This window comes from Paroedura picta, chromosome 2 (genome assembly GCF_049243985.1).
Source record: "Paroedura picta isolate Pp20150507F chromosome 2, Ppicta_v3.0, whole genome shotgun sequence".
Lineage (NCBI taxonomy): Eukaryota > Metazoa > Chordata > Lepidosauria > Squamata > Gekkonidae > Paroedura > Paroedura picta.
In genome coordinates this window covers 343,884-358,973 of record NC_135370.1, presented here as the reverse complement: position 1 = coordinate 358,973, position 15,090 = coordinate 343,884, and the positions used below count along the sequence as shown (strand labels likewise).

General features: G+C 53.2%; 1 protein-coding gene across 4 annotated transcripts in view; it reads left to right on the top strand.

Moving 5' to 3' along the window:
• The window catches only part of AOX1 (aldehyde oxidase 1), a 143,022-nt gene that overhangs the window by 22,889 nt on the left and 105,043 nt on the right, over nucleotides 1-15,090 (top strand). For all 4 annotated transcript variants that reach the window (XM_077319115.1, XM_077319116.1, XM_077319114.1 and 1 more), the window contains exons 7-8: nucleotides 829-936; nucleotides 10,664-10,744. In XM_077319115.1, the coding sequence (XP_077175230.1) occupies nucleotides 829-936; nucleotides 10,664-10,744 (189 nt within the window). The remainder of the gene's footprint in view (nucleotides 1-828; nucleotides 937-10,663; nucleotides 10,745-15,090) is intronic.

Genomic DNA, 15,090 nt, shown 5'->3' with positions numbered 1-15,090 from the left:
GTGGACTCTGTGGTCGTGTACCCCACTGAGGTTGCCGTCCTTCCCAGGCTCCATCCCTAAAACTCCGCAGATTCCCTAACCTGGATTTGGAAACCGAATCCGTCTGCCTGCTGCCTGCTGCCCGCTAGGGAGCAACTTTAGTTAGGGTTCTTAGTGGAGCTTGAGTGAAGAGGATGGAAAATAAGCACATTGATGGTTATAAAATGGGATATTATTGTCTGAGTTTTTACTCAGGGTAAGGCATCTGACAATTCAAGGGACTAGCCATTATTTCAGAATTATACAAATCTTTCTTCGATATATTTTCTGAATGTGTTTAGTTTTGCAATAAATATCATTCAAGTATTTATATTTTAAAATGAAAAACTAGTACAATAATCCATAATAAGCAAGACTATCCAAACATGCACTTTAGGAGTCTTAAGCAGAGTTATAGCCTTGTAAGTCCACTGAAGGAGTTTTGACGCTCTCATTTTCCTCACTTGTAAGTTCCTGTTTCTTCGTGTGTGGGAGTCCCGTATATGTTTTGTGCCCTCTAGTGGTCGGTTTGATATTAGATTGGTTTATGTCTGGCATAAAAACCTGCAGTTTAAATCTGCCTGGGGAGATGCTGGACACAAACCTGGGTGATATTGAATTGACCACTAGTGGGAGCAAAACAGGTGCAGAACAGACCCCTCCCCATGAAGAAACAGGAACTTATAGGCGAGGAAAATGAGAATGCAGAGAAGCCCAAAGTCAGTTGTTTAGAAAGAGGTATCTTTATCACAGTCCATTCCTTGCAATTTGTAACCATCATATTATGTTTTTTTTAAATGCTTCCTGCAGAAGGACTGTCCCTTGGCAGGGAGTGGAAAGTGTTGCTTGGATCAACAAGGTGAGGAGGGGGAAGAAAGAGAAGAAGATTTCGCTCCAGAGCCTAAAAGAGGAATTAAGGTAAGCTGGGGCCTCCCGATTTCTGTATTTTTCATAAATGAACATCTGTAATCTTCTGTGGGGGATGTGGAACGGTGCAGTATAGCCCATTCTTGTCAGATCTTGGAAGCTAAGCAGAATCAGTACATGGGTGGGAAACCACCAAAGAAGACTCTGCAGAGGAAGGTCATGGCAAACCACCACTGCTTAATCACTTGCCTCGAAAGCCCCTTGCTGGGGTTGCCATAAGTTTTTGAAGACAGGGTGCAATATAAATCCCCAAATAAATACATAAGTCAGCTGGGGCTTGATGGCACTTTACATGCTTAGTCTTCTGTGAGTGCCAGTGAGTTTTTGAATGGAGTTGAAGTTGTGCTTCATCCTTTTCTCTTGGAATTGCTAATCTTCTAGGTGGGGAAAGACCCTTTTCTCAGCACACTTGTCCAGGACCAAATTTTCTCCAGGCCTGGGATAACATTCACAAGGGCCCCAACATGCATCCAATTCCATCCCATACATGTGATCACATGGGTCACGAAGGAAGAAGAATCTATTTCTGAAATGACCCAGTAGACGATATCATTATAAAGGATTTGCAGCTTAGAATAAGCCCCCCCTGACCCCAGTAAAATGGCCATGTTTTTCCCCCCAGTCCTAGCTGTGACTTGCATGTCTTATGCCTGTCTGACAAAGAGAGTCCTGACTCTCAAAAGTGTATACTCCCCCCCAAAAAAAATTGCATATTGAAATGTAGGAGCATTTTGAGGAAAAGTTTTAAATGTATTTTCTTGAATATATATGTATAAAGAAGTGGATCCTGAGCAGAAATATATTATGAGATATATAAAAGTTTTTCTTTCTATACTCTGATATATTGCTGAAACCAGTAATGTAGATGCAAAACAGATTAGTTATGAGATTTGACATTAAAATGTTGAATATAAATGTACCCCAACAGAAGTAAGTGCCATTGTGTTTTATAATGATGGGAAGACATGCTTTTTGATTAATACGCTCTATGATGTATCATTAAGTTTATATACATAATTGTGTTATACAACCCCATTTCTGTTTCTGTATCCCATTGACTCCCCCCTCCCAAATAATCTTGTTGGTCTCTAAGGTGCTCCTGGGTGGGAACCTCGCTCTCTTCTGGCAGAGCAGCCTGGCTGCCGTCTGGAATTAGAGAGGCAGTCACCCAGTTTACCAGGGCTGAACTGCACAGGATAAAACTTAAAAAATGAGGCAGACTTGCTTTATGTTTTCTCTTATTCTTTTATGGAGCTACATTTAGAAACAGATTTTCCCTTGAAAAAAAGTCCCAAACATAGTTGTACTCTTGGATTTATAACATTGCAATATGTTTTCATTAGTTTTGTATGGGAAATTGATGCAGTTTACATCAAGCTTGTTCTTGGTGATTTTATCGCAGCCTGATATTCAAGCTCTATGTTTTAGATTATATTATCGTGCACCATATGCAATAAATATATTTGTTTTAATACAAATTGTATTGGCTGCTGAGGTGTCCTCAGTATATTCCGGGTTGAGCTTGTTCCCCCCTGCTCCTGCCGTGAGTAGGGATCCTTGCTGCTGAAGTGTAGAGCCCATCTGCAACGTCACCCTGCTCCTCCCCCAAAACTTTTAAATAATAAGGCATGTTTTGACAGAGTATTTTTATATTTCATAAGTTCTTAATAAGCTGCTTGATTACCATGGAGTGTGAAAATTGATTTAAGTAAAGTGGGGAGGTTTGCCCAGCAGCAACTAAATAAAATGTATTCAACACACCCTGGTACAACCCTGACCAAGCATTCATTTCTGCTTATTTCCGTAGTTAATCTTGGCAGAGAAAACCTTGCGTAGGTAACCTTGAGTGGGCAGGGTTTTCTTTTTTTTTTTAATGTAGAACAGGTAACATCATTTTGAGATATTAACAAGGAAACCTGATCCAATGTATTCAGTAAAGTTGGTAGGACTTATTTATTTATTTCGTTATTATTGTCGGGAACCCGCTTGCTAACTGAAAAACAGGGTGCTCCTTTGAAGAAAACGTCACGCCAGGCCTGGTGAACGATACAACAGGAACAAGCTTTATTTCAGCAACGTGGAGTCCGCTGGTATGGAGTAAGAGCTTCCACCGAACTCCAGGTGGAAGCTCCCTTTTATACAAAACCCACCTCCTTAGGCTGTATTGCCCCACCCAGTACTTGCGGAGGGAACATGCTGATACAATCATGACTCATGCACATATGCGAGGTTTTCCGGGGTTCCTGATGGCCCATTTTCCTGGAACAAAGGGCCATCTCCGGGCCCTTGTCAAAAGGTGGAGGGGGACATTGAGGTTCTTTAGCGGCCATTGCCACCTCAACGATCGGGTGGGGCACCCAGCTGCCGGCTTGCCTATGATCACCATGCCCTACCTCCGTGATCGCGGGCGCCTCTGATGGCGGGGTTCGGTCCCGTTCCCAAGCCACCAAGGACCGAACCACGACATTCTGCCCCCCCAAAGGTCCATTCTCCAACCCCCCGGGGCGGCCAGGATACCGCTTGTGGAAACGTTCAGTGAGTCGGGGCGCAAGGACGTCCGCTGCCCAGACCCATTCCCGGTCCCCCAAAGCGAAGTCCTTCCATTCCACGAGGTACTGCAACTTCCCCCTGTGGAGTCTAGAGTCCAGGATATCCGCCACCTCGTGGTGCTCCCCCCCCGGCAGGACCTCGGGCGCTGGCGGGGAAAACACGGGGTGCCAAACGTCACCGTCCGGAGTTTTTTTTAGAAGGCTCACGTGAAAGACGGGATGGATGTGCCGGAGGTTCTTGGGGAGCTTGAGCTTGACCGAAACTTCGTTGATCGGGGCCAAGACCTCGAAAGGCCCCAAAAACCGAGGGCCTAGCTTCTTGCTGGGCAAATTCAACCGTAGGTTCCGGGTGGAAAGGTAAACTCGATCCCCCGGTCGGATCTCCTCAGCTGGTCGTCTCTTCCGGTCGGCGTCCTCTTTCTGCGCTGCCTTGACTTTGTGGAGCTGCTCCTGCAGCGACTTCCAGCAGCTCCCGGCACGCTTCCCCCACTCGCGAAGGTCGGCCGATTCCCGGGCGGGGACCTCTCCAAGCTCCGGGAAGTGTCTCAGGTCTGTCCCGTAGACGACGGCAAAAGGCGACATCTCCGTGCTGCTGTGGTCTGCGTTGTTGTACGCGAACTCGGCCAGGGGGAGCAGGGGCACCCAGGTGTCTTGATGATAGGAACCGAAACACCGCAAGTACTGCTCCAGTACTTGATTAACCCGCTCGGTCTGCCCGTCCGTCTGGGGGTGGTAAGCGGAGCTCAGCCCTTGCTCGATGTCTAACAGGCGCAGGAAAGCTTGCCAAAACCGGGACACGAATTGTGAGCCCCGATCGGAAATCACCTTGTCCGGCAGCCCGTGCAGTCGGAACACGTGATCCAGGAACATCCGAGCCAACTGTGAAGCACTGGGGACACTGGCGCAAGGAATGAAATGGGCCTGTTTGGAAAATAGATCTACCACCACCCAGATCACCGTTTTCCCCTTGCTGGGAGGCAAGTCTGTTATAAAGTCCATGGAGATCACTGACCACGGCCGGGTCGGGACCTCGAGCGGGTGCAGCAGACCTTTCGGCTTGCCAACCCCCGGCTTGCAGGTCAGGCAGACAGGACAACCACTGACGTAAGCTTTTGTGTCCCGCCGCAGACTGGGCCACCAAAACCGCCGCCGGGCCAACTTCCAGGATTTTACGAAACCGAAGTGCCCGGCGGTCTTAGCATCGTGGCAGAGGCTGAGGGCTTCCCGTCGTAGCCCTTCCGGGACGTAGACAGCCTCCCCCCTCCGCCAGAGACCGGAGTCCAAAATCAAAGAGTCCCGGAGCTCAGCCAGCTCCTCGTCTGCCCCATAGGCTGCCACTAGGCGGTCTCGGAGCGGGGCGGTCGCCGGGTCGGGCTCCCATTCCTCCCTGGCCCGCCGCCTAGTGACGACCCCCCGTCCCAGCTGCTCCTCGCCAAACACGGACCTGGTGCAGGGAGCGTACCCCTCCCCATAATGCGGCAGACGGGAGAGGGCGTCCGCGAGGAAATTCTCTTTGCCGGGGATGTGACCAAGCTTGAAATTGTACCGCGAAAAGAACTCCGCCCACCTCATCTGCTTGGCGTTCAGGGATCGCGGTTGCCGGAGCGCCTCCAGATTCTTGTGATCTGTCCAGACCTCGAACGGCTCCTCTGTTTCCTCCAGCCAATGCCGCCATTCGGTGAGGGCGAACTTAATCGCAAACGCCTCCTTCTCCCAGGTAGACCAGTTCCGCTCCGTTTCGGCGAATTTTCGTGAGAGGTAGGCCGCCGGCCTCAGCTGTCCCGCCTTGTCTCGCTGCAGGAGAACCGCCCCGGCTGCTGCGTCGCTGGCGTCGACTTGCACCACCATCGGCTGGGTTGGGTCGACGTGCAGTAGCGTGGGCTCAGACGCGAAAGCTTGCTTGAGGGCCAGGAACGCTGCCTCCGATTTCTCATTCCAGCCGAGCGCTGCGCTGGGCCGCGTGGCGCGAGGACCTCTCCCCTTGGTACCTAGCAAGTCCGTGAGGGGAGCCACTACGGAGGAGTATCTGGGGATGAAGCCTCTAAAAAAGTTAGCAAACCCCAGGAAGCTTTGTAGCTGTTTCCGGGTGCGGGGCCTTTCCCAGGCCAGCACCGCCTGCACCTTCTCGGGGTCCATAGCTATGCCCTGGGCTGAGATGCGGTAGCCCAAATAGTCCAGGGAGGGACGGTGGAATTCGCACTTAGCCAGCTTCACGTATAGGTGGTTTGCCAGCAGGCGCTTTAACACCTCCCTCACCAGGGTCACGTGCTCTTGGGGATCTTGGCTGTAGATCAGGACGTCATCCAAATAAACCACCACCCCCTGAAACAGAAGGTCCTGCAACACCTCATTAATTAGACTCATGAAAACCCCAGGTGCCCCGCTTAAGCCGAACGGCATCACTTTAAATTCGAATTGTCCCAATTGACAGTTAAACGCTGTTTTCCACTCATCCCCCTCCCGGATGCGTACCCGGTAGTACGCCTCCCTTAGGTCCAGTTTAGTGAACAGAGTCCCTTTGCCCAGCCGGGCCAGCAAATCCGGGATCAGCGGGAGGGGGTAAGCGTTCCCCGCTGCGATGGCGTTGAGGCCCCGGTAGTCCTGGCACAGCCGTCGGGACCCATCCTTTTTCCGGACGAACAAGACTGGAGCTCCCATGGGACTGGAAGCGGGCCGGATGAAACCTCGGGCCAGATTTTTATCCAAAAACTCCCGGAGGTCCTTGAGCTCACCCTCACTCATCTTGTAGATGCGCCCTTTGGGTAGTACCGCCCCCTCTGGGATGTTGATAGCGCAGTCCGTGCGGCGGTGTGGGGGTAGCTCGTCCGCTTCCCGCTCGCTGAAAACGGCTGCGAGGTCTCGGTACTCTGGCGGGACCTCGGGCTCTGGTTTCTCCTGCTGCGCCGCCGCCGCTCCCCTGGGACGCGCCGCCGTCCTCTTGTGGCTGGAATTCTCGTGGGGGACCCGATGCCGTGCACCCACCGTCAAGTCGAACTTCAGGGTCCCCGCCCGCCAGTCCACCACGGGGTTGTGTTCCTTCAGCCAATCCAGGCCCAACACCGCCCGATATCCCGCTACGGGGACCTGGATCAGCCACCGCAGCTCTTGGTGGTCCCCTATGTGGATGGCGATAGGACCCACCTCTTCCCCGAAAGGTCCCCCCTGAATCGGGCTGCCGTCCATCTGGACGAAAACCAGGGGAACCTTCCGAATGCGCTTCGGTAGCCCCAAAGCCCGGGCTATCTGGGGGTGGACCATGCTGTGGTCGCATCCAGAGTCCAAAAGAGCCTCCCCCACCCAACTTAGTCCGTTCTCCGGGTTCCGGAGCTCTAAAATTACCACGTTCGGAGGTCGCGCCTCATGCTGCAGGGGTTTTCCCTCGCACCGCGGGACCTGCTGCCCGGCGCCGTCTACAGCAGGTCCTGGCCGTTTCCCGTCGCCTGGGCGCTTCCCGGTTCGTTGCGGAGGTCCTCTGCCCGGCGTGCCTGCTGGGGGCGTGTCGCACCTCCCCCCTGGGAGAGCCCGCGGTCCTCCCCCCCTTGCCGTTGGCACGCTGCTGCGAAATGTCCTGACCCCCCGCATTTCAGGCACAGACCTTCCCGGCGTCTCCTTTCCCGCTCGGGGTTCGGGGGTCGTTTGGGGCGAGAGTTGTCGGGGCCCGGTCTCGGCGCCTCGGCTGACCCGCCTTTGGCCTCCCGGGGGGGTGCGGCGGCCCAACCCAGGCTGGCTTCCAGCTTGGCGACCACAAAACACCACCCCTCCAGTGTAGACAGATCTTCTTCCGTCCCCTTGATCACGGCCCATTCCCTGAGCTTCGGGTTAAGGCCCTACCGGAAGTACTCGATTTGGGTCTCCTCGTTCCAGGAGAACACCTTGCCTGCTTCCCTCCGGAAAATGTCTATATAGTCCATAACCCCCCTAGTACCCTGTCGAAGTCCCTTGATCCGACTCTTTGCCTTGTCCTCAGCCTGGGGGTCCTGGAATCGTCGGCGGAGCGCGACCACGAAGTCCTGCAGGTCCCGAGTTGCCGGGTCGCCGCGCTCGGCCAACCCTAGGTACCACTGACCCGCCTTGCCCTGGAGACACGATGCCACCCCCCAGACCAAGTCCTCGGAGTCCTCATACCGGTCTCCATACCTCCGGGCATGCGTCAGCGCGTGGAGGAGGAACTGCGGGAGGTCGTCCGGCGTCCCGTCGAAACGCGCCTTAAGCTCTGGGGGGGAACGTTTTGGAGAGTAGTCCGACCCCCTCCGGATCCGGGATTCTCGGCGTCCGCCGTCTCGTCCTGCTCCGCTCCACCGGCTACCAACTTGCCCAACGACGCCGTGCCGCTCCCTGCCTTGCACGTCGCTCCTGCGTTGGTCCGGCTCTCGCCGCCCCGTCGGCTCACCCGCTCCCCCGAGATCCTCTGCTATCTCGCCTCTCCGCTGGCCGTCTCGCCTACTCGGGACTGAAAACTGCTCCGGGTCGGGGTCCGGGGCCCGCTCACCAGTACCGGGCTCGTCCTCGTCGCTGGAGACGTCCTCACTCGACGCGATCCCCTCCGCCGTTGTATTACCAGTCCCCCCGGGCCCGGCCCGAGCTTGCTCACGGGCTTCAGCTGCCTGCAAGCGCCTGGCCAAGTCCGCCATGGCCCGCCGCAGGTCCTCTAGGGATTCCTCAGGTCCTACCGGGCGAAGCGCCTGCCTCAGCTGGGTGTCCCAGGTTGGGGCCAACCCCCCAGACCTCGGCGCGCTCCCCGCCGTGCTTGGGAAACCCATGGCCCGGCGCCTTCCCTTGGCCGCCGCTGCCGAGGGTCTCGGGGTCCCGGACAGCTGCTCCTGGCCCCCCGATTTTCGGAGGAAATCTCCCGGGGACATTAAACTCATGTTCCCGGGGTTCGTGGGGGTCGAGACCGCCCCGTTGCTTGAAAACGCCATCTCTGGATCCGTCCCGATAAGCGCTCGGATGCGATGCCGACCCTGGAGTTCGGTGGGAAGCTCTTACGATGTCGGGAACCCGCTTGCTAACTGAAAAACAGGGTGCCCCTTTGAAGAAAACGTCACGCCAGGCCTGGTGAACGATACAACAGGAACAAGCTTTATTTCAGCAACGTGGAGTCCGCTGGTATGGAGTAAGAGCTTCCACCGAACTCCAGGTGGAAGCTCCCTTTTATACAAAACCCACCTCCTTAGGCTGTATTGCCCCACCCAGTACTTGCGGAGGGAACATGCTGATACAATCATGACTCATGCACATATGCGAGGTTTTCCGGGGTTCCTGATGGCCCATTTTCCTGGAACAAAGGGCCATCTCCGAGCCCTTGTCAAAAGGTGGAGGGGGACATTGAGGTTCTTTAGCGGCCATTGCCACCTCAACGATCGGGTGGGGCGCCCAGCTGCCGGCTTGCCTATGATCACCATGCCCTACCTCCGTGATCGCGGGCGCCTCTGATGGCGGGGTTCGGTCCCGTTCCCAAGCCACCAAGGACCGAACCACGACAATTATATATATCATGTTATAACAATTATATACCACTCTCCCTTTCGGCTCAGGGCGGTTTACAATGAAAATTCATGGTATGGTCGTGAACATATAACATTTTAACGGTAAACTTGTAACAATAGAACATTTGACATTTTAACACTTAACAGTAGAACATTACAATTTTACAGCTTTACATTTAACCTACAGTTAACAGCTCTTCATCTGTGGGTGCCATTGGTGGTGAGAGGGACCTTTGGGGCCTCGGGTTGGTGGAATTGGTTCACGTGACTTGACTGAAAGCTTGGTGGAAGAGCTCCACTTTGCAGGCCATGAGGAATTGTTTTAGCTCTGGCAGGGCCCTGTTCTCATCTGGGAGCTCATTCCACCAACTAAGGGGCCAGGGACCACCAGTTTGTTGGTGTTTGCAGAGTTTAGTGCTCTCTTGGGAGGCATAGGGGGGAGAGGCTGCCCCTCAGGTACTCAGGGCCTGATACAGTATTCACCTGGTAGGAGAGCATGGGCTGAATGTTGGCCCTCCAAGGTGTTCACATGAGAACTCTGGCTGCTGCATTCTGCACCAGTTATAGTTTCTGGGTCAGGGACAAGGGTAGGCCCACATAGAGCAAGTTGCAGAAATCCAGCCTAGAGGTGACCATCACCTGGATCACTGTGGCTAAGTGTTCTGGGGCCAGGTAGGACACTAGTCGTTTAGCTTGGCCCAAGTAGAAGAATACTAGATGAGCTACTCTTGTGACCTGTTCCCCAATGGTGAGGGAGGCACTGAAGACGAGGTTCCTGGCTGAATGTGCTACTAATAGTTGCATGCCATCTAGATAGGGTGTTTGCACTTCCTCACCAGGACCCTTCCTACCAAACTACAGGACTTCCGTCTCTGAAGGACTGAATTTCAGACGTCTCTCCTTGAACCAGCCCAAGACTGCTTCCAAAAATCTTGGCTAATGAATCTGGGAGTGAATCAGGGTGGCCATCTGTCATGAAGAAGAACTGGGTATCATTGGCATATTGATGGCATCCCGGTCTGAACCCCTGTACCAGCTGGGCAATAGGGTGCATAAAAATATTGAATAGGATTGGGGAGAGGACCTCTCTTTGTGATTGGTTCAGTTGCTTTCCTGTGTCCACAACCCTGAAGAAAAGGGATCAGCCATTGGAGGGCGGTCCCTCATATTCTGGTATTGACAAGGCAGTGAGCTAGTAGCTCATGGTCGACTGTGTCAAATGCTGCCAAGGGGTCAAGTAATACTAGCAGTGCTGACCTGCCTCAATCAGTTGTCCATCAGGGTGACCAGGGCTGTTTCAACTGCATGGCCAGGCCGGAAGCCCGACTGGGCTGGGTCTAGGACTGAAGCTTCATCTTGGAATGCTGGCCGCTCTTTATCCCTCCTTCCATAGAAACGCTAGATGCGAGACAGGTTAGTAGTTGGTGGTAGCTGGATCCCGTGAATCCAGGGATGGTGGCTTCAGCAAAGGCTGCCCCACTGCCTCCTTATTCCTTCCAGGAATTCTCCAGTTGCATTCAGGCAACAGAACGGCATTCTCATTATCTGCACAGTATATTTTGCTTTGACCCTTCTTCCCGTTGACATATGGCAAGGGACCTATGCACCCACTCTTGGAATACTAATGCTTCTTTTCCATTGACCATGTATGCTAATTCTGGGTTTTAATTTCTTTTCCATTAGATGTGTTCAGGTCTCTGCCAACCAGAAGACTTCCAGCCCAGGGACCCAACCCAAGAGTATATATTTCCACCTGAACTGATGGTAGGAAATAATCCTTTTACCTGTGCTTGTTGAGAATGATTTTAACTAGTCATAGAGGATTTCAACTCAGCTCTGCCAGTCTTAGATGTGATTAAGATTTCTCTGCTAGATTATGATCAGAACAAAGATAACATCAAAGACTTGGATCAGGAGGATCATGAGCAGCTATGGGTGCTGTGAGGCAGAGCCCCCCTGATTCCTCCCCTCGAGGGCTGTGTGTGTCCTGACTAACGGGTTCCATCTTGCAGGTGTTACTACTTGGGCTTTGCAGCCTCTCACCATCTGTGGAATGGGCTAATTTGCTCTATATGAGGACTGGCAAGCTGCAGGATGGGACGGGGAGGACCAGGTCTAGTGAGGTAATTTCCAGAGGGTTCTAGTCAGAACATGTTCTGATCATCCCACTCTCATCACCTGATCTAGGTGGACCAAACTAGGTAGCTTTGGGGATGAGAGGCTAGTTTGGATTCTGAGGTACTAAAAGCCTTTGAACTGCTGATGGCAACATAGAGAACGCTTGAAGAAGAAGAAGAAGAGTTGGTTCTTAGATGCCGTTTTTCTCTACCCGAAGGAGGCTCAAAGCGGCTTCTAGTCGCCTTCCCTTCCCTCTCCCCACAACAGACCCCCTGTGAGGGAGGGGAGGCTGAGAGAGCCCTGAGATTCCTGCTCAGTCAGAACAGCTTTCTCGGTGCTGTGGCGAGCCCAAGGGCACCCAGCTGGTTGCATGTGGAGGACTGGGGAATCAAACCCGGCTCGCCAGATTAGAAGTCCGCACTCTTAACCACCAAGCTGGCTGAGGCCTGTGATTTCATAATTGTAAGATTGTGCCATTTGATGCAATTCATTATTGTGTCAGATAGTTAAACTAGTATTTCCTGTTTTCTGAGCAGCTTGATTTTAGTGGTCTGTGTTGTCTCTTGATGAACTAACATTCTGAAATTTATTGGAATGAACTTTACAAACATTTTTACAAAGGTCTGTTTCTTGCGCACGCTTATCTTGGGAACTCATGGGGTTCAGGTTTGGACTCCTTGACAGGTGGGTTTAAAGGAAATGGGTGTGCCAGAGTGCTCTAGTGCCTGATTGCTTTGACATGCAGCCAGCAACCTGAGCGAGAGACTACAGTGAGGAAAGAACGCGGAGAAACAGAATGGCTTTCAATTGGCAGAGGTGGCAGATAAGGATGTGTCTCCCGAGTGCCTCAATCTAAATGCAGAACATATAAGGAAAGCAGGATTAGATTTAGATGAAGGTGGAGTAAATATTGAGATATGCAGGTGACACCACATTGCTGGCAGAAAAGAGTGAAGTGTTGAAATGACTGCTGGTGAAGGTTAAAGTAGGATGTTTCAAGCAGCCAATCAGTAGCGTGTGCTTAGTAGCCAATAATAAGAGTGCGTTAACAACTAAGTCTAAGGGGGGCATGGACTGAAAAGTTTGGATATGTATCTAAAGTCTCCGTGTTCTCCCTGGGGCTGCTCAGTTTTCCTTCTTGTTAATAAAAGTTCTCTTCCTGTTGCAGCTGAAGTATCTTTGTTCTGACTGAATCCACAGATCTAATTATTATTATCTGTTCCATTGAATATTTCTGGAAAGGGCTTGGAGGAGGAGCATGTCTCATGGCTTAAGTGCCACTCGGCACTTAACACCCACTCAGGGCAGCTGTCCTGCCCCTGAGTGCCTCCTCCTACAACCAGCTTGCTGGTCTGTCCAGTGGCCAGCCGATCACCTTCTGTCCCCCACCCCTGACCACCCCCTCCTCCTTTCAGTTCCTTCTGAGGCTTGGAGGCTGCAGATCCCTGCTGGTGAGTTCCCTAACAGCTGCCCTGCAGCCTTTCCAGGCCCTGGGGGGAGGGAGAGGCCATCCGGAGATTTCTTCCACCCCTCCCCCCAATCTAGTGCCCGCTGTATTCCTGAATGCAACAGGCTTGGCCCCTAGTGTTATTTACAATCCACCTTTATTTCTGAGACTGGGTGGATTACGTTATATCTTAGCACCTTTAATGGCGTTATATCTTTGATGGCGTTATACAAAGAATATCCGGTTGACAAGACAAATAACAACAAACATACATTAGATGAATTTCAATTAATATCATGACTGCTCTGGCAAATGAACTGAACTCTCTGTAGAAATCTTGCTACTTTCTCAATTTGCTCAGGCACTGTGTCAGCGAAAAGACCATAGAGCAGAGATTCCCAACCAGCTGGAGCTCTGAAGTGGCAGGGTCGTTCTGAGCTCCTACTTTTCTTTCCAACCTACATGAGGCAGAGTCATAGAATCCAGTGTTAAGTCCAGTTTGGCTGAACCTCTTGTGGGTTCATCTACCATTTGATAAATGAAATTGTCAGCCAGGCAGGTCAGTCAGCATCCTTACCATAGTTCCTCTTTATAATTTAGAAACAGCGACCTGGGCAGTGTTGTCCATGTCCACATCCTGCGGTCCAGGTCAACAGCCTGGGGTCCGGCCACTGTCCGGGACAGGAAGCCCCTGTCCGTCCAGCACTTTTGCCACTGCCGGGGGCCAATCCAGATGTGCCAGCAAACTTGGCCGCTTCTGTATTGGGCCAGCCTGTAGAGCCGTGTGTGAGCTGCGAGCACGTCTTCACCGCCAGATGGCTCCTGGCTGCCAACGGCGCCACTTCCACGGCTGCACGGCTGCCCCGGCCTCGGAGCCGGTGTCCACACGGCCACTGCTTAGCTTTTGCTCACAGCCTCCGCATGCTGGCTCCCTACACCAGCCCTACGCTGCTGCCTGCCGCCACCGCCACATCCCGCCTTCCAGCACCATCTACCTCTCTCTCCCATCTGCCCATCGGTCCCACCGCCACAAACGCTCCTCTTGCCCGCCACTGCAAGGTGCCATGCACCAAACAACGCTGACCGTCAGGAACCCTGCCCACCCCCGCCCCTCCACACGCACCACCACAAGGAGTTGCCGCTGCCCGCAAACCTCCCCACCACCCAAGACCACCCCCGCGGAAGGACGGCCCGCTGCCTCACCTCTCTGCCCTCCATTCGCCCCCACACCTACCTCGGGCCAACACCAGCACCTCGTCATGCCCTCCAACAACTCAAAAGTAGGCCTTGGCCCGACCGCAGCCCGCGCACACCCACTGACAGGTCCCCCCCCCCACTCCGCCGGACTGCCTCCCACACCCCGTGCGCCCCTCTTCTAGCGCCCGCTGTATTTTCCCTGCAGTGGGCTTAAAAGCTAGTAGTAGTAATAAAAGTGGTGGGAGGGAGCAAAAGGAGGACATGGGAAGGGATGTCCCTTCTGAGGATATGGCGGGGGGGGGGGGGAAGGGATGTGGCCATCTGGTATTACTTCCAGGGCACCTTGAAATCTGAAAAATTATTTCAGGGGCTCCTTCATTGAAAAAGGCTGCTCTCATGTCTGTGGCTCTACTGATGCCTCCACCTCTGGAGACTCCTCTGTGCTGGGAACATCTGCACCTGTGCCACCAGCACAGCCTCATCGCTGTCAGAGCACGCGGCTGAGGAGGCGGGGCTGAGTGGTGAGGAGTCAGGGCGCAATCGGCACGATCCAAGCCCCAATAGGATGAACAGGCAGACACACTGCCTTTAGTCCCAGCAACCCCTCCCCCCCCCTGTCAGCATCAGCACCTCAGCCCAGCCCAGACAGCTCACCAGAGCCCAGAAGACAGCGCTGATGGGTGGATTTGACAGCGCCCCACTGGAGCACCTGGCTGATGGCATGCTGTCAAGGCAGGTGGGCCCCAGGTGCAGACACTTAGGGGGATGACGTCTGAGGCCACAGGTGCAGCCATTTAGCAGGTTGCACTTAAACAGGGTGGTGACTACACTTCCTTGTGGGTGCAATCTGAGCACTGACCCTACCTGTCACCTTGCTCTCAGTCCCCACACTGACCATGCTTCAGTGAAACTCTGCTCGACAGTCCACCAGTTCCTGACTCCTGTTTCGGCTCCTGGCTTTGGTACTTGGGCTCCTGACTCAGCCCCTGACTTCAGCTCACCCCTCGACTACACCTCTGCTCCACCCTGCACTTAGACTCGCTCAGCTTATAGCTAGAACTCTGGCTGGATTTTGACTTAGCACTTGGAATGTGTTTTGGGCTTGGCTTGTTGGTTGAGGGTGTTGGGTCCTGGTCTCCGCCTGGGGGTGCCTGAGTAGGGCAGCACATTTGCTGTAGAGCCTTATTGAATCAGAGGGATTGGAGCTCTCATCTAGAAGGCACCCCATATTAAATTTCTGTTGAAATTCATAGAAGGTGCGGTAAAACATCATATGAACTGAAGTCTCTCTATTACCAGCAAGTGCAGTCAACAGAATGGGGCAGCCCTTGAACCGTACAGAACTGGA